The sequence below is a fragment of the Platichthys flesus genome, chromosome 16 (assembly GCF_949316205.1).
Source record: "Platichthys flesus chromosome 16, fPlaFle2.1, whole genome shotgun sequence".
NCBI classification, from domain to species: Eukaryota; Metazoa; Chordata; class Actinopteri; order Pleuronectiformes; family Pleuronectidae; genus Platichthys; species Platichthys flesus.
In genome coordinates, this window is record NC_084960.1 from 15,418,740 (window position 1) to 15,437,637 (window position 18,898).

Sequence of the window (18,898 nt, forward strand, 5' to 3'; positions counted from 1 at the left end):
CCGATTTATACAATCGTGCGCACGAAAAACCTGAACTCCAAATCCGCCCTCCACACGCCCAATTTCTACTGTAAATGGTCAATGCAAAGCACGTCACGAATATTCAATTATGAAGCTTTCCACCATGAGTCCTGACGGAGGCACGGCATCAAGCGATGTGAAGAGGAAGTGAAACTTTCTGACACTGACATTGAGGTGTTTACTAGTGAGGTGGAGGAGAAGAGCTACTTTATTGGACAGCAGTGATGTCACTAATAAAGAAAATACACTGATACTCTGCCGCTGCTGCTGTGGATAACACAATGTGTGAGATCAGAATTCGCTGAACCCTCGCCTCCTCCTCCTCCTCCTTCCATTTGCATGCACACATCGTGCAGAACCCAGCACCGGTGTCACGGCAGTATTTATCCATTTAGAGCATCGGACCGATTCCCTCATATCAGTGGATCCTGGCCTCCACTCTGGGATTTTATTTGGAAAGTTTCTCCTGTGCGCTCTGTACGCTCTGCGACACTGATGTCGAGGTCTTTGTTAGTGAGGTGGAGAATGGTGCTCAAGCACTGGACCTTTTGCCCTGGATGAGAAAAGTGCCCTTCTGCTGGAGCCCAATTTTTCTTCATTCATCAATATTTAAGAATAAAAATGACTCTCTCTGTCATCAATTCCCCCCAATTGTGTTTTGATATCTGACGGGGCATTTATTTGAGTTCTTGAGAGAATTTCGCCCCGACATGCTCCGCAGCGCTCACAAGCTCTGAACTGCAATAGAGTGGAGGCATACAGTACCCAAATATAAATACACAAGTTATACTTGTACTCAAAGTTGTGGTTAAGTAGTCTTGAAGTAAATGTAGATGGTTGCTTTTCCCAGACATGATTTCTTAAGAGAGTTTAAAATACAGTATTAAGATGGATGTTAGTTCCATATTTTATCTTAAGGATGCTCACTGGTGTGAACCAATGAAGTAAAGTCGGTGGAATGAAAAGAAAAGGACCATGAAATCATATCACAATATTCCTTTTATGGGAAGTGATTTTCAACTTGTAGAAAATAAAAGTAAAAACAATTCAATAGTAAGATTGGACATAACACGACAGGCCACATACAATCGTTCATTATTTATAAATTGCATTAAACTTGGCTAATTGTTTGCCAAGAAATAAACAGGATGTGATATCAAGCAACAATTTGTAAATCAACCCTTATTTGGTGGCAAGTTAAATGCTGAAATTCTTAGGCTTTGTTTTGGTTCAACTTCCAATCGAGGGAGGCGAGCTGGTTTCAGAAACATTACAAGATTTGTCTCAATAGAGCAACTGTCAGCCAGTCCAAATTCTTCCACAAAACCGCCATAGCTGGTGTAGCGAACACAATATTGAGTGCTCATGGCAGCTCAGTCAGATCTTGATCCCTAGTTGAATGTTCATTACAGTATAATCAACAGAACAGAAATATGGGAGTGAAAACTAAGAGGACTTTTAAATACAGTTAATGTTAAAAAACGTATGGTGTACTTGACCATGTCATAGGCACAGTTTGCCTGTACAGCATGTCTTAAGAAAATAAAGATACTGGCTCTAAAGTGTTTGCATTTCTTTTGCAATGTTTCGGTCTCTCTCTGCGTTCCAGATGTTTTAGTGCGTCGTCTTCTTTGGGCCCTTGCCAAATTTAGCATCAAATCCGAGACCTAAGGTGAGACAACGGAAGATGTTATTCAGGAGCAAAGGAAAGTCTTGGCAGTTAAACACCCTTTACACCAACGGAATAAACATCAATGGAAACAGAAAAAATACAGGCACTGGAATCTTCTCTGTGTCGGCATCACATTTACTGGCTTCCCTATTCTCAGTACATAATTTAGCAGTAAACCCAATGGTTTGCGTGGAAAGCTTGAATAATCCCAAACTGGACCAAATAGTTTCTTCCAATAAAGACGTACAGTAACTATCTCCTACTACAGCTCTTGATGGAATGAGCCTCATTTCTGCAAGTAATTGATAGCATAAAAATCTCCCACCATTTTAATAGTGATACACTGAAGTAATGAGAAAAACGTGGGATTGTTTGTGTGAAGACGAGAGGAAATCAGGTGTTAATTCTCACCGAGGAAAACTAGGATGGTGCCGACCCACTGCAGAGTAGACATGATGTTGCCGAACAGAAGAACGGAGCCAAGGATTGTGAAGAACTTCCTCGTGGTGGTGACGATGGAGCAGGTCAGGGGCCCGAAGTACACCACCGTCATAAAGATAAAGGTCTGGAAAAGGATTTAAAAAAAAGATTTTAGTTTGTATACACAATGTGAAGAATCTAGTCCGACTGGATTTCCCCTTACAACTACACCGACCACATCTATAATGAAAAAATAAATCTAGCGAGCTGCTGGAAATAGGTTGGGGAGACCCAGATGTCTTACGCAGAAACGGTTTATTTATGGCCAGTGGATTGGGGAGGAGAGTGATGAGTAATACAAGTTAACAGCATGTAATACCACCCACCTCTGAAGGCTTTCCTTGCAAATGCATTGAAACCCAGATGTCCTCACATGACACAGACAATAGATCACAATTACACATGTATCACTAAGAGAGACTACCTGAGCATGAGACACAGATGTTGTTAGTTATGGCTGTCTACCTTATCGGAAAGGTCATTACAGCCATCCTAGAGAACAGATGTTAAATGATCGCTTATGTTAAATGATACGAGTGTGATCTGTGTACAAAAGCTTGGCTTGTTACTATATAAGCTGCTTTCAGACATGCAATGAAGAAATGCCATTCATATTCCTGAGAGGGGCTGAGGTGAGAACTCAAATGTTCAAGCCAGTTGACATTTTCCATAACTTTTCCCTCTAGTAACCTTGTTAACTGTCAGAGTGAGCCCAAGGGAGAATACAGCAGGAAAATACACATATCTCAGGATGAAAGAGGAGTCATACATTTAGATGATGCCGACAAAGATGTCAACTTGGTATTATATACAAGAGCTTTTGGTAGTAAGGGCTGATGCCAGTGTCAATGTTCTGTAAATATAAAACACTTTGCATTCTATAGAATTTATATGTCATGTCCTCCATCCAGCATGCTGCACCCACATGACATCCCTCGCTTGAATATTCTGGAGATTTTCCTGTTTTTTTGAACACGTCTGACCGAGACAGTCTCCTGCTGTGTTCGTCTTATGGGAACAACAAACACCCAGAAATGTCCAGAAATTTGGCTTTGGGGAATTTTTTCCTGAAACCAGCCATAAGCTGCTCTGAGACATGCACTGAACTCCAGAGAAAACAGCTTTTCAGACCTAAATGCCCAATAAAGAGATACAAAAATACATCTGACAACTTCAGTTCTTCCACCCACCTGCCCTAAAGCACTGGTGAGTCCAAACAGGAGAATACTGTAGAAGATGCTGGGGTGACGTTCAGTGAAACTCAGGAAATCCCATATCTCCCCGGTCCACAACACAGCTGAGAGCAGAGAGGATGAAAAAAGCAGCGGGAGCAGGAAAAGAAAATACCATTAATGTCATTTCAAAAATATAACTCAGTCTCCTCTGTCGTGGTTGCTTCGTGGTCGCTCTGTCCTTGACACTGGTGTGCTGAGAAATTCAAACCAGTGTTTATAATTTATAATGTGGCCACATGGCACCACCATGTGGCCTATTACAGTAATAGCAGTCAGCTGAAGCTTTGGTGAGGGGGTGTCATGGAATCATGGGAGTAGTAATAAGAACCTTTATATCTTGGGAAATACACTTCAAAACTGTGGAGGGCAGATCATAGTAAAGGCAGCAGCAGAGCACCTGGCTATGGGCAGATTTCACAGAGTAAAACTTACGACCTTTTGCAAATAGTTTAATACAACCTCAAACTGAATCTGAGACCTCCTGAAAAACAGAAACTGTATTTTGTTTAATGTGATAAGACCTATGAAAGTGGAGAGCAGACTTTCAGACGGGATGGAAACACACTGGCAGATAACAGCCAATTATTTTGTTTAAAGAATGATAGAAGTCCCTCAGTTTTCATATTGGCTTTGACCTTTTGATCTTTATCACACATCCCATTAGTGCCTAACCTCAGACAGACCCTCATTATATCACATTTGTTTTATGTGCCTTAATCTCAGGCATATTATAGCAGCCTCCATATAGACCCGAGGTCTTTGAGGTTCAGAATTCCTTATCTATAAAGATAATGCTAAAAACTTTGCCTTGACTGAATTAATTGAGTTTTTCCTCCTGAGAGAAGTGTTCACCTTTTCTTCAAGAGCCTCTAACGCAGCGGTGATTGCTTTTTGTCTGGGTCCTTCAGTTATTATTAGAATTGTCATTAGTTACATAGCAGTTATTGGTCCTGGGAGCTTTTGTTAGGATTTATTGTGATGTTATAAATCAACACTAACTAATAATTTCATATCTTTTTGAAAATAAACCACATCACTTAGACAGCGATGTTATAACTATAGCTGTTAATATCTAAATACCAGTTGTAGTTTGCTGAGTGGAAATGCTTCCCAGCATAGTGATAAAATAAGACACTGAACTATATCTACCTCCACCAAGGAGGTTATGTTTTCGTCTGCGTTGTTTATATGTTTGTTAGTTAGCACGATCTGCAGCGGGACATTTATTGCACCAGTGTTTTTTGTTTAATTCTGTACTGAATCCCACCAAGGTGACTTTGCGCATTCGTTTTTTCCTCTCTGGCTGCGGCTGTGCCAGTCAGTTAGCCTGGTTTGGTTGGAATAAAACACCACATGCTCCGGATTCTAACTCGCACATAGTCAGTCCCACTAGAGTTTGACCGAGAGACACCTGGGCTTACTCACCTAGTCCCAGCACCAGAGTGGACCACATGTTGATGTTCAGCATCATGTGGTTGGCACTCGCCTGGAAGCGAGACCTCATGTGGTCCTGGGCCACACCAGTCAAACCGTCCAATGTCAATGAGACCAGCTGTGACGAACGAGAACACGCCAAGAGACAAATGTCATGGAAATGTCACAGTAGAGGTGGATACAGTGAGGGGACGGGGATAGATCTGAATCGTATGACAGTAAATGTGATAGGAGTGAGATGCGTGTACTATAAAGCCATGTGGTCTCACCAGCAGAATCTCTCCAAAGCCAAACGCGTGATCATCTGCCACAGCTGAGCTCTTGTTGGGTTTGTAGAGGAACAGAGCGACGCCACTCACGATCAGCAGCACACAGAGGTACTTAGCCAGCGGGTACTTCTTCCTCAGTATCGTAACTCCGAGGATCATCACTGAAACAACACAACACCAATATGACTGATCACTTTAAGCTGTGCATACTAATGTTACATACATGTGTTGTGAGCTAATCTTAGCCCGGATACAATGTCAGGCCTGAGAGTGGAACATATGGACTGGGGCGGGGGGGGGGGGGGGGGGGGGGGGCATGTGTGTGAGTAAAATAAGAAATAACCCACATGTTCAAACAGAACATACTCTGCCCTGCAACAACTGTGTGCTGAGAAAATAATCTGTTTACTCTGTGTGTCCCAGGTCATTTACTGTGGATCAAGTGTCATAGACACACAGCAACTTAACCTTTAACATTACTGAAGTCAATATTGAAACATAAATGAGAAGCCTGAAATTTGCAGTGTCTGCTGAGTCAGCAGGAACAAACAAGCATGTCAAATGTCAAAAGTACAATTTGTACAGAATGACAACGTTTATCTCTAGATCGACATTTATGACAGAGGAAAGGAAGGCGCCTCAAGAAGAAATGATTTTTCATTATTGTTGAAGAATGTCTGACCATCCTCAAATATTACTATATATGCCACTATATATTATGTATATAATGTATATTACACATTATATCTGTACACCTTTGGGAGAGCGGGGCCTTGCTTGTTCCACACATACTCCCTTCTCTCTCTAATCAGTACCCAAGGTCAGGTTATAGATAAAAGACTAACTGACAGAACACTGTAGTGTCTACGTTGAGGGACTTTCATATCTAACTCAGATGCTCCAGACAGAGAGGCATCACCTTTAACCCTTTTGCGTATCAATCTCCAGTGGCAAGACATAAGGACACAATGTGATTTAGGAAAGCATATTAAGGCTTAACCGTCCAATAGGATGCGAACACCTACATGTAACACAGAGTGAAAGCAATTCCATTCATTGATGTGCTATTAGAATGGGTAACGCAAGTAGAGGAAGATATACTGGGAGGTTGTGGGCGACAATCTTCAGACGTGGGGGTGACAGTTGCTCATGTTATTGTGTTAGAGTTTGTATATTGTTCCACCTTCTGTTCTCCTTGATGCATCAAGTCTACATTAAAACCTTCCTCATAAAACATCAGCTGCTGCCGGAGTTCTCCTTTCAGGAGGTTATGTTTTTCTTTGCGTTTGTTTTTTAGTCTGTAAGGTAGCAGGACATTTTGATGTGGATACGGATCAGGGGGCAGAACCAATAATTGTTTTCAATTTCTTTAACATTGTTAGAAAGCACGTCTGTTAATTTCATAGAAAAATCCATGGATCTGGATGAATGATCTGGTGAATATAAATATGCTTCCATGAGTAAACAGTTGGGCCTTGGTAAAGGTATGTGCTCTACTGAAACCAAATGTTTCTTCCTTTACAAAAAACAAACATAAGCCCAGACATTCATTCAACAGCACATTGTTTAGGTGACAGGAGGTGATATGTTGGCTCGGGATACAGTTAGAATGCAAGATGTAACCCAAAATGATAATATCATATTTACCTGGTATGGGCTTGCAGGATTTTCCCAATACCTATCACAAGAAAAAGATGAGTGCCAAGAAGTACCGATACAAAATCCCCCAAAATTAAATTAACTTTTCCCCCGAAGAGCAGACTCACCTGTGTGGGATAGTTAACATACTGAAGGGCAGAGTTACTGGACACCATGGCTCCAAGATAAGACAGGGAACACAGTATATAGAGCCAGTTCTTGGTGTGATCTTGTTTTGAAGGCTCAAAAACCTGGATCACTAATGAAAAAGAGAAACATGGGTTAAATAAAAGACACCAAAAAACATCTCCGCCTCCCTCTGTTTGTTTGTGAGAAAGATTACGCAAAAACTACACAACAGATAATGACTAAGCTTGGTGGAAGGATGTGGTATGGGTCAGTGAAAAACCCCATTCAACTTTCTTCTTCAGAATTGAGAGATATTGCGTGTTTCAACATTTTCATGGATATCCCAGGGAATACTTAGTGGATCTTGGTGGAAAGGAGACCAACATCGATGAGTTTGTGTAATGTGGTTGCACCTTGGTTGAATTTAAGAAACTGTTTGACTTGACGGGGGTAAGTGTCAATCTAAGGAGTGTTTGTCTCCCTTGTACAGTACATACTCACAGATCTTAGCAAACAGCGAATTGATGATGCACTGGATGAAGACCAACGTCCTTGCGAAAATGAACTTCTCCTTCTGTTCTCCTTCACCATAATCACCTCGGGTGCTGGAGAAGTCAGAGAAACAACATTGTGTTGAGGTCAGCAATTCTCAGACAACGACTCTGAAATTGAACCCTTCACTGCCCCCTTTGACGTGAGGGAGGGTTGAGCAGTGAAAAGGTCCCCTGTAAAGGAGAGGCTGTGATCCATTGAGTTACAACTGAAAGGGTGGTGGTGACATTTACTCAGGGTGGTGTCTTGCTAGATGTTAACATGTGTCAATTGTTCCGGTTGGGAAAAGGATGATTATTCCCAGACAAACCAGTTTGAAACCAGACCTGTCCCCATTCGTGATTTGGGGCAAACATACCATGCCAGTCTTCCCTCAGTAGTTGTTAGCCACACTCTCAGTTCAGAGAACCACCACAGATATGATTGCTGATTATTAAAGTTGTATTGATCAAGATAGGAAATGTAAAGCTTGTTTTGTTTATACAGTACAATAGATGGTCCATTATGTAGCGAGGACCGACATCACATTTACAAGCATCAGTTAGATAATGTCGCCCACTTTCGAATTACAATCTCAATACGTTAGATTGGCAGATTTGTGATTTGAGTTCGGCAGTGAACAGAACATCTGCATCGAGGTGGGACTGTTACTCACATGGTCTCTTGTAAGATTCCGTAATAAAAGTAACACACGAACACTCCGATGAAGCAGACGATGAAGCGTATCCGCATGTTGTCCCACAGCGAGGCGGGCTTCCCCGCTCCCTTCCCCGCGGCCATGCTGTCCTCCGCTAGCCCGGGTATGGAAACCGACACCGCTGCTCCTCCGCCGCCCCTCGCGCCGACGTCCCGCTCCACTACAGCCAGTGTCGCGAACCCGGAAATGGCGCTCTTGTTTTGTTTCCCCTATTAGCTGTGATGGTTTTAAGAAGCCGGGTGGTTTTCTGATGACTGTCACCAAGCTCTGTGCTGCACAGTGAGTGTTTTGTCCGGAGCTCTAGCACCGTCTTCGCCGGTGTGAGATTTCTAGAGGTATCAAGTCATTATAGTTTATTTGGAATCGTCCTGCCTCTGACAAGCAGACTGCTCCGGGACACATGTGACATCAACAGCGGCTGACTCCCTCCTTCATTACGGACTGTAAGAGGATTTCAATCCGCGTCTCCATTCAGAAATCATACTTATATTCAGTGATAAAAAAAAGAGGAAGTCCCGTAAGGTAATAGGCTTTGTGAAAGGACCCCGAGGGTGGCCTCAGCAAAGCCTGACCCATTACATTCAGCAATCATTAAACCGTGAACACACACGCATTACTGTGTGTTTACTGTGACTTCGTGAAGCCAGCGTCAGAAATACGACAAGAAATACAAATTATATTTGTCAAACGGGAGACTTTAATTGTGATTTATTATATGGCATTTTTAAAGACTAATGTGAAACTATGTGAGGACCTTCCTTGAATATGTCGCGTTCCTTTTTGTCGTTTCAGGATGTGGATTGAATGCATTGGTCCGTATTAGGCACTGGAGATTCGCCCTCGGCCAATCAGAGAGCAGAGTTTGGGTGAAGAAGAAGGGAAAGGCGGTGCTTAGATTTAAAAACCACAAATCCACGTGTCAAAGGCGAAAATGACAACAACACAAAGAAACAATAACTAAAGTGTTGTAGAAAATATTTGAATGTCCAAAAAATATATTTTATTTTCTGAACAAAAGCAAAAGCACACAAAATATTCTGAACTGGTATCACCCTGAAAAGGGGGTAAAAAAATAAAGAAATTGGTGCAATAATCAAGTCTGTGAAAACTCAGAGCTGACTTATAATACAAATTGTTTAATGCACCAGATTATTCTATTATGTTTTTACTGTAGGATCAGTATTAATAATCACTGTTGCATAGGACGATTCTGACAAAGACAGTGTTTTATCTATTTGAACATACATCAAACAGGGAATTTAATATTGAGCCACAAGGTCCAACCACTGAGATTAAACAAAACGTCAGTGTCACCCGCTCTAAATATTATAGAGGTTTCAACAGCTCAGAATAATGGCCACAGAGGCAAGTAAGGCTAGAGATGTTCCATCATCAGAAAGACCCTCCGATACAACCGTAAATACCAGTTTGAGTATCGTCAAGTAAGCAAACCTAAATTCCCATCACTCTTTTTGTGCAGTTACCATTTGTTTCACCCAGATTAAACTGTTTAATGGAGCATTTGTCAGAGCCAGCTGAAACGTCAACAATTTGGCAATATTTCACACGGCAAAGTTCCACAAGTAAAATGGCGACATGCAACATATGCAAGACTTCAGTTTTGAGGAGGGGCAAAAGTGCATTATGTAAGCTGTTATTCTATTAAATGCACTGGTATTGGATTGGTATTCTGTATTGGCTGATAGGCCATGTCCGGGTATCAGATTCGGCATTAGGAAGGGAAAAACAGTCTCAGAACATCTCTGAGTAAAGCTCCTAAAACTCTGTATCCGGCTTACAAAGCACCAATGTACAGAAGTCAGTTTCCTTAGTGAACAAAAAAAGCATCACCAGCCACATAAGTTCATTACAAAGATACAAAAATATAAATCTTGCTTCAAATACATTTGTAGAAAAGTAGGCCATCAAGTATTTTGATTTAGTTAAATATGTAGCTGAAACTTCACCTCAACTTAACCATGCTTTACAGGGGTCAGGCGACAGTAAAGGAAGTAATACTCATGTCAACACGTGAGCTGAGCGTGGCTTTTCGTCTCATATTGATATTAAAAATCCTTCCAGCAGACTGTAGTCTTTGTCTGAGCTGTTTGCACATAACAAAAAATCAAAAAGGAAAAAGCCTCTGTCTGCCAAAAATGTTTCTAGCATTTGCCAGCATTTCCAAAGCTGAAGGCCCGCAGTCTAATCCTCAGCCCGCATGGGAGAAAACTGTTTTACAAAACAAATCAACTGCCTTTGAAATAAACGGAATCCAAACATCCTGCAGTTGGAAATAATCAGTAAAGCAGCCAGAAGTATCATGATAACGGTCTCAAAGTCTCTATTGATCACAGTGATGGTGCCCTGTAACACCAGTGATGAGCCAAGTGACTTCATGTAAAGCACATCCGGTTTCTCCAGGTCCCCGCTGTATAGTGTGCTCTAGTCCTGAGATGCTCTCCTCAGATGTGCGCCTACTGCATGCCGAGGTGCCTGGTAGGAGACGCTTGTCCCGGGCAGCCGGTGACAGGAGACACCGACAAGCCCCGGAAGAGGAGGTCCATGGAGGGCAGGAGGGGCTTCAGGAGACTGACGGGGCAGAAAGCAGAGCCTCCGTGGGGAGTAAAGTTCACTTTGTTTGGGTCGGGGCAAGATGGCCAGAGGAGGGGCTCATCCAGACCAGCAAACCTGGAGGTGAGGGGACAGAAAAGGTGTTTCAGATTGTTGTTTCAGATTCCATCTGAAAACTTCTGTAACAATCTAAAACAGAAAATCAAGGTGGTAGACCCGTTTTAAGCAGCCAAGCGATTTGAACTTCTCTCTTAATTGTCCCCATTTTGTTCAAAAATTGCTTTGTTGTACTTTCATACATACAAGTGCAAAGCTTTCCAGTTACGCTAACATGATCTACACATGATGCTTACATGGCCTCCTCGCACACTCGAACTCGCTCACAGCCTTCAGGTGGCTCGCGCTGGAAGGAGTAGGTTTTACTGGGCTGAGGGGAAGAGGAGCAGGGCCGCAGCTGAGGAGGATCCACTGCAAATGAAGGAAGCATTGACGATGGAGAGGGACACAGAGACTCACAGTCCACTGGCTCTGTAGGATCAGAAATATCCGAATACATTTAGTAATAACTCCTAAAACTGAAAAACTGAATGTGAAAGAATCTGAGTTGTCTAACCTGGCTCTCCGATGGGACAGGGAGACTGTGAGGGTGATAAAAGCAACGCGTTCAAGGTGTGAGGGGAGTTTGAAGGCGAGAGAAGAGATGGATCGAGAGGACAGGGGGATTGACAGGGAGACAGGAGGGAAGAGTCCAGGGGCCCCGGGGAGGGCTCGCTCTGAGACCCACTGCTGCACCTCTGGGCAGGGACAGGAGCCCTGTGGCCGTCTGGGATGTCCAGAACCTTTTTAAAAGGGAAACACAATCAAAGAGTGAGGGAAGGAAATGGAGGTGCTCGACAAGTGAGAAATTCAGTTTGAGTCAGAGAAGAACCCATTACATTTTGATGCGAATCCGTATCAGGGCGAAGACTTATGAATTTTGATGCACTTTCTCTAACATTGCAGGGATTCAACATTTTCACAAATTGTCCAAGGAAATAATTCATGGAACTTGACGAAAATAAATCAGGCACATAATGGGGACTGATATCATATGATTTCGGTGAAATTTGGTGCAGATGGATTGAACTTCAGGGGGCTGTTGGGCCTTGGAATAGAGGAATAATTAGTAGGTATTTTAAATACTGATTGAAGCCATATTTCAGTGAGCCAACCTCAAGTTGATCGTCCGGTTTCTCAGACCCAAACACGTCTTCCAGCTCCAGGTTGAGACCTTCGACGCTGCATCTCAGTCGTGGGGCGAGTCTGTTCAGTGGCATCAGAGGCGTTGCCTGAAGAACACACAGAATACAGCGACAATTTAGACTGTATTTAGGTGTGACTGTGCACTTACGTGTGTCTTACGTGTCTTCTCCAAAAGAGTCAGTTCCATATGTCTATAGTGTTGGAATGTTACGATAGGATATTCTGGTCTTAAATAGCCACTGTGCGACCTCACGGCTGTAACACAGGAGCTTTGATGACAGCCGAACCTAAGAAAAGCACCAGAGTTTTTTTATATCCCAGTCGCTAAGGGGCTCGGCCTGGTCTGCCTGTGACAGCCAGTTAGGCATCTGTGGCATTCTGGAGAATGTGTGTCCTGTGTTTCTTTAACTCGCACATCCTCAAAAGGAAAAAGAGCAGCTACCTGAGCGACGCCTGCCGCATGACCTGCCGGCACGGGGGGGTGGGGGAGCCCGTGCCCCGCCGCTGAGGGAGGGGCATGGCGAGAGCGCTTCTGCAACTGGTGCCTCAGCTTGGCCACCTGAGGGCAGAGTGCAGAGGGAAACGAAACTAGACGATTCATTCAGAAAAGGGACAGGTTACTCCTTTTCCCCCTCTGGGGCTGTTAGGGTTTCATGCTGCTAGTGGGAGGGCTGCAGAGTAAAGAGGCCTGAGAGCGGGTGAGAAACAAAGCTGCTGCAATTATGGAGCGAAACACTCACCTCCCTCAAGTGTTCCGCACTTCCCCACGACGCTGAGCGCTTGTGTCCGCCAGCACCTCTTCTTCCCTGGCTCTCCTCTGCCCAGGAACTTGGAGTCTTTAAAATAGGATATTATGAAGAATGTGGTTAGTTTTGCCAATCGAACCTCACGAGGGCCATGGCAGAAACAATCATTCAATGGAAGGACATCAGCAGGGTCGACCGTTGGAAGGCCTCTTTTATTTTTCTGTTCATCTCACTGAGCTCTAGTCAACACTAGAGCAGTGAAGTGGAGCCCCACAGCTGCTATTGCACACCTGCCGCACAACAGCTGTGCAGAGGGAAGGCAACAGGAAAACCACTCTGAGCTGGAAAACAGCTCCACTTCCACAAACACACGAGAAAACATCCAAACCGCATCACTGCGCAGACCATAAATACAGTGCAGCTATCAGCAATCAACAAGTTACCACACGTACAGTTATGGCGGTCTTCACATAGAGGCAAAACACCCAACAACTTTCTTGTGCACTTATTTTGCACATCACTACAACTTCCTACAGTCACTCATATGTCTGTACCGATTTCTTCACATTGACTCTTGATCTTCTGCCAGTGGGAGTCTGGTTGACCGCTGCAGGTTGCTGGTTGGCTGCCGACGGCTTGAAGCTCATCCTGAGTTGACCAACGGGGAGCAGGCACTCAGCAGTTTCTGGTGCCTCCGCCACCTCCTCAGAGTCAACTGCTTCACACGCCTGCAAACAATCTGGGCCTCCACTCACCGGTGTCCATGACATTCACCAGCCAGCTTACATTACGCACAATCGTTTAGCTTTAGGGCTAGGTCACAGCTCTACGTCCTCCGAAACGCAACCTGCTCTTTCACGAAGCCCCCCACAACTCAGAGAAATCCTTCTGGTGCAGTGGCTGCCCGCACGGAAACATCAACCCCATCCTCTACACTGTCCAGGCGACTCGTACCCAGTCCATCGCAGCCGGGCTAAATAAGTGAGAACGCAGCACGAGTCAGTCGCACAGTGACGACGGTGTAGTGTTACAGCTGCCACCTCCCCATCATCCAGCCCCAACAAACCCACCCTCCCCAAAACATGACCAGGGTATCATGGGACACAAGTCTATAAAAAGATTCAAAGGTAGCAGAGCATTTGGTCTGCATGGCTAATGTTTCCAACTTAGGAAATTCGTTAACGTTCACAGCGGCCTGCTTGCAATGTGGACAGGACATCAATAATAAGAGCTGCACATAAGTAGGATCATTATGATCTATTAATCTATAGTTCTATTTTGAGTTTTTATAAAATAGGCCAAGGTCAAATCTTCCGACTGCTTGGTTTGTGCTACGAGTGGTGGACTATGGAAAGATGTTCAACTTAAACACATAAAATGAAAAAAATCTTTAAGGATCTGGAAGTTAAAATATTTGATTTCTGAACTAATATTGGATCGATTGTCATAAAAGTTTGTACAGAGAGGACAAATGTGACAAATTTGAGTAATTCTGACTTTCCTCCGATACCAATTCTCATTTATGTTGGTTAATTCAATTTGCAAAATCTACAGACTGGATTTCCACAAGTCCTGGTGGAAGCATGAGAAATGGGCCAAGAAAGAACTCATTGTGGCGTGGGTCCCTGGGAAAGGGGCGGATCCAGGAATTTTTCTAGTCGCTTTCTTTACCATTGTAGAACATGGCTTTTTTTTAACTGAATTCTATGAGTGTGTGCAATTTGGTGCAGCTTGATTGCATATAAGGAGACTGCTGGGCCTTGGAGGAAGTAGGTGCTCTGCTGAGAGCCATTCTAATTGCTGAATTGATCAAATGTCAAATACCCATTTGTGTTTCCCTAAGCAAATTAGCAAAGGAATCATCTAACGGCAAACAGTCAGTTATATTATCTGAAGTAACGAGGAGGAGACATGGCAGAAGGAGCTGCTGGGTGGGGTGTAGATGGTGGTGGGTGTGCATGTGTGTGGTTGAGGAGAGTGCTGGGGGATGGGGTGTCTGTACAATGAGGTCAGGCGGGGTCTGCTCCTCACAATGGAGGCGAAGGGGGTTCGTTTGGGTGTAAACTGTGTCAGTTGCGGAGACGAAGCTGCGGAGCTTGGGGATGTCGGTCGGCTCTTTGTGCACTAGTTAAGGGGCATATACAGTGGCTGGGTGGGGTGTGTGGTGTGGGGGGTGGCGAGGGGAGAACAGCATACTTTAAAAGAAGAACAAAAACAACTATTTCCAGTTGGGTGCGTTCTACGTGCAGCGGGGAACTGGAACCACCAGCAGACACCTGCAGTGCACGCAACATCAGATACCATGAGCTCGACAGACACACTAACACTAACAACAGAGGAGAAGTGTAATCTCCTTTCTTCTGCAACATGCAGCAACAGGTCGTCTGGGAGATACCACTGGTTCTTACACTACCAGTTGCACTGGTATAGCACACTGCCGTTCATCCAGACTCTTGTTTCAACACAGTAATTACACCAAAGCACCACTTGTAATTTGGCACCATCATAATGTACTGATATCAACCTGTGTGGCTTTGTCGTTGACGCAGGTGACGCCCGCGCTCTCCGCATCTTTGGGCCACTGTCCCTGCAGATAGGGTCCGACGATGGCGTCCAAAGAGAGCGTTCTGCGGATGGTGGGTTTGGGAGGACGAGCCGCCGTCCTGTCAGCTTTTCAGGAGCAGATAGAAAAACACATAAAGTCGGTCAGCATGTCAGGGTTGTGTTCGCTAAGTACATTTCAAAAACTATTTCTGTCTGTGTGATCATATTCAGCCTGTAGTAACATCACATCTTGTTTGTGTGTGTGTGTGTGTGTGTGAGGCTTAACAGTTTTCTAAAACTGGTGGTGGTCGTTTACAAAATTGCTCCCAGGCTTCCTCCCGAACCTTATGCATGCAGTGTGTGTGTGTGTGTGTGTGTGTGTGTGTGCGCGTGTGCGTGTGTGTGTTGGCAGCTCATTGTAATCTCTGGCAGGTGTGGACCGTGCCTTTGACCTGGACCAAAGCCATCCAACTACACAACATGGGCAACAGTCACCACAAGCTATTTGTATATCTGACACACACACACAAAAACACACACACAAACACACACACACACAGCCACCAGGTTGCAGGGCAGACAGGATGTATAAATAAACACCACTACATGCAGATGTGACTCTCGGGGACATGGGGAGAGAACAACACACCCCCAGTAACACAAAGAGGCCTTTAAAGCTGCTGCTGTGTTAGCGTGAAGCATGCAGCACAGATCCCACAGGTCAGAGTGCACAGGGGCGACCGAGTGTCCAAATAACATTATGAGAAGGGCATGGGTCTGTTTCACGGTCAGCAGCCTTCGGTGTTGGCCTAACTTTCTCATATGGTTTTTAGGTCGTAAATCAAGAGTTGGATTGCTGAAGCAGTTTAGCACGAAAAGCTTGTCCAGCGAGTCTGACTCATCGTCAAATCAAGACTTTGAATAAAGTTTGCTGCAGATAATCAATGTCAGTATGATTGGAAGCTAAGACTTAAGATCTCATCAACTCAGAAATCGCTTAATTACCACTATTTTACATCTGTTGTGAGCTCCATGCTCTGGTCCACATGCTCCCCTTTAGCTCCGATTAACTTAATATTATATAAAACATGAATTAATCTGCTATTAGCCAATGAGTTGGTATGCCAATAAAATAACCCCAACAGAAGAGCCACTCACAGTTTGCCAGAGCAAACCAATTGTCCAACCAAGTGTGAAACTTAAAAACTAAGAATATAACACAGAGAAAAAAGCAGAAGAAGAACATGTTTGGAGGGTTGATTTAAAAAAAAAAAAAATGGTTTAAATTAACTGATTCATTTTTATGGCAATTTACTGATCATTGCGGTTTTTCTGTGATGCAATGAAGAGAACGTGATGGAAAGATCGATCGGTTTTGCTGTTGCAAAAGAATCACTTAGATGTCAAACAGCAGAAGTTATACCTTTGACCATGGATACCACTTCGTTACAGCTGGTCATATTGATGATAGTGTGACAGCAAACAAAGGTTTCAACTTCGGAGTATAGGGTTGTTAGTGTTACCAGTGGACAGAGCCCGATCCTAGCATATTTGGTTTTAAATAATTAGATAGATAGATAGATAGATAGATAGATAGATAGAGAGATAGAGAGATAGATAGATAGATAGATAGATAGATAGATAGATAGATAGATAGATAGATAGATAGATAGTTAGATAGATAGATAGATAGATAGAGAGATAGAGAGGTAGAGAGATAGAGAGATAGAGAGAAAGATAGATAGATAGATAGATATTTAGATAGATATTCAAATTAAACAACAGCACAAAACTTCTTTGAGATCTATTAAACTATTTTGCCACTATCAGAGTCTATGTACTCTAACATTGCACACAACATGTGAAGCACATGTCACTCAGTAAACACTGCTGTTAACACCGGTGTGTTTTATTTCCACACCGTGACATCCCCACATTGGAGCACATGGAAGTGAATGCTGATCCGATGTGACCCTCCTCCTCCTCCTCCTCCTCCCCCTCAGTGAGTGTGTATTTACCCGTCTTGACCTCCCTGCAGAGGAGAGCGGAGCCCCTCTGGAGCTGGTATGGGACTGTGGCTTTGAGGGGCTGCAGGCTGGGGTTGCTGCACCCCCGAGGCGCTCCTCCACTTCTGCCCGACATCCCCCCACTCGGCTCTGCTCTGCTCTGCTCCCACGGCCGAGCTCCGCTTTATGAAAACACACGCTCTCTCTCTCTCTCTCTCTCTCTCTCTCTCTCTCACACACACACACACACACCCACTCTCTCTCTCCCTCTTCCCTCAGTCCTTTTCGCTGCAGCAGCTCCTCACGGCTCCTGACTCTCGTCTCCCGGTCACATTCACTCCATCCTGGCGGACGACCCTCAACTCGATCCGTTGATGACCAAGGTGTTTTTTAAATGTTGCCTCATTCTTATGTGCAAGTTGCATTAGCAGAGGGAGTCTGCTTCTTCAGTGAGCCACAACAAGTTGCACATAATGATCCTTCATGTTGAGGTGTGAGGAGAACACACACAAACAGACACACAGATAGAGACACACGCTCCCAAACGTGTCCGAACTGTGCGCAAAGTGACAACACTACAGCTCAACCTGTGCAACTCACCCGTGCAGACTCATTTCCAAGGACGACGTGATTGGTTGCCACAGAATACTACCGAGCACCTATTGGTCATCACATCCATCTGTCTGCTGAAGGGACCCCCCCCCCCTTCATAAAACAACTTTTTTCCTCCTCTTCCTCCCCCTCGGACCCGAATCCTTGGTCTTTTCAGTCAGTGTTGTGTGTGTGTGTGTGTGTGTGTGTGTGTTGTGTGTGTGTGTGGTCGTCAGAGTGTGGTTCAGGGACTTTTAAGGTCACAGAGGAAGCTTAGGGGGTCTAGAACAGAAATTATCTGTTAATATATTGTGATATATGGATGGCACTGAGAGAAACATGCATATTAATAGCTCATTATTGATTAACAGCATAATTAAGACCCCCCCCCCCCCCCCCAATTAATAAAGAGAGACAGAGAGATGTATCCATAGGTATCCAGGAGTCCAGCACATGCTCAATTACTATATAACAATACCAAACTAAAGCGAAAAGAATAATCTAAAATCCAAACCAAACACATTGTCCATGGGGGCTGATGTAGCCAATAAGAAAACAGTATGAATCTGGACAGTATGCCGCGTGTTAACGGTTAACAGGGTAACGTCTCAGACTGGTACACCACAAGATGGAGCCAGAATACACGTAGCCAGACTACATGTGCCCCATACAACTGGATGCTCAATGCACGCAACATTGTCATAAACAGCATGCAAATTGAAGTAGATGACACAACAGAAGCGTAACAGAAATACACGTGAGTAGTTACTCCCTGCAACTGAGGAGTAATGATAACAGTGTTACAGCAGTCAAATGAATGGTTCGAATACAAGGAAGTACTTAAATAAACAAGGATAACCAGCAATATTTTATAAACGAGACTTAAGAGACTCTCAGGATGATATAGTTCTCTGCAGCCTATAGTAGTAGAGCCATTCCTTCTCAATCTATCACACTCTGTTTCACATTTCTCCACCCACCCTTTCCCTTCCCGTCCCATCATCCATTTTCCTCTCACCCCTGGCCGAAACCCTTCATCCTCCTTTCCCTCCCTCCCAGCTGGTGAAAACC

The 18,898-nt window shown here is 44.0% G+C and overlaps 2 protein-coding genes across 4 annotated transcripts; both read right to left on the reverse strand.

Moving 5' to 3' along the window:
- Positions 1–1,002: 1,002 nt before the first annotated feature.
- slc35b1 (solute carrier family 35 member B1) lies at positions 1,003–8,629 on the reverse strand. Its single transcript, XM_062408419.1, has 9 exons — positions 8,086–8,629; positions 7,380–7,483; positions 6,878–7,008; positions 6,759–6,789; positions 5,112–5,272; positions 4,834–4,960; positions 3,364–3,470; positions 2,105–2,258; positions 1,003–1,688 (listed from the first exon to the last, which is right to left on the reverse strand). Exons 1-9 carry the CDS (start codon positions 8,208–8,210, stop codon positions 1,636–1,638), a joined length of 993 nt encoding a protein of 330 aa, XP_062264403.1. The 5' UTR covers positions 8,211–8,629; the 3' UTR covers positions 1,003–1,635.
- Positions 8,630–9,104: 475 nt separating this feature from the next.
- On the reverse strand, positions 9,105–17,817 carry fam117aa (family with sequence similarity 117 member Aa). 3 transcript variants are annotated; one of them, XM_062408457.1, is made up of 8 exons: positions 17,249–17,817; positions 15,211–15,356; positions 12,681–12,776; positions 12,383–12,499; positions 11,910–12,026; positions 11,312–11,537; positions 11,052–11,226; positions 9,105–10,815 (listed from the first exon to the last, which is right to left on the reverse strand). In XM_062408457.1, exons 1-8 carry the CDS (start codon positions 17,370–17,372, stop codon positions 10,602–10,604), a joined length of 1,215 nt encoding a protein of 404 aa, XP_062264441.1. In that variant the 5' UTR covers positions 17,373–17,817; the 3' UTR covers positions 9,105–10,601. The 3 variants fall into 3 exon arrangements, with proteins under 3 accessions (XP_062264441.1, XP_062264443.1, XP_062264442.1); XM_062408459.1 differs by lacking the exon at positions 12,383–12,499; XM_062408458.1 differs by lacking the exons at positions 15,211–15,356; positions 17,249–17,817 and adding an exon at positions 13,241–13,713.
- Positions 17,818–18,898: the final 1,081 nt, after the last annotated feature.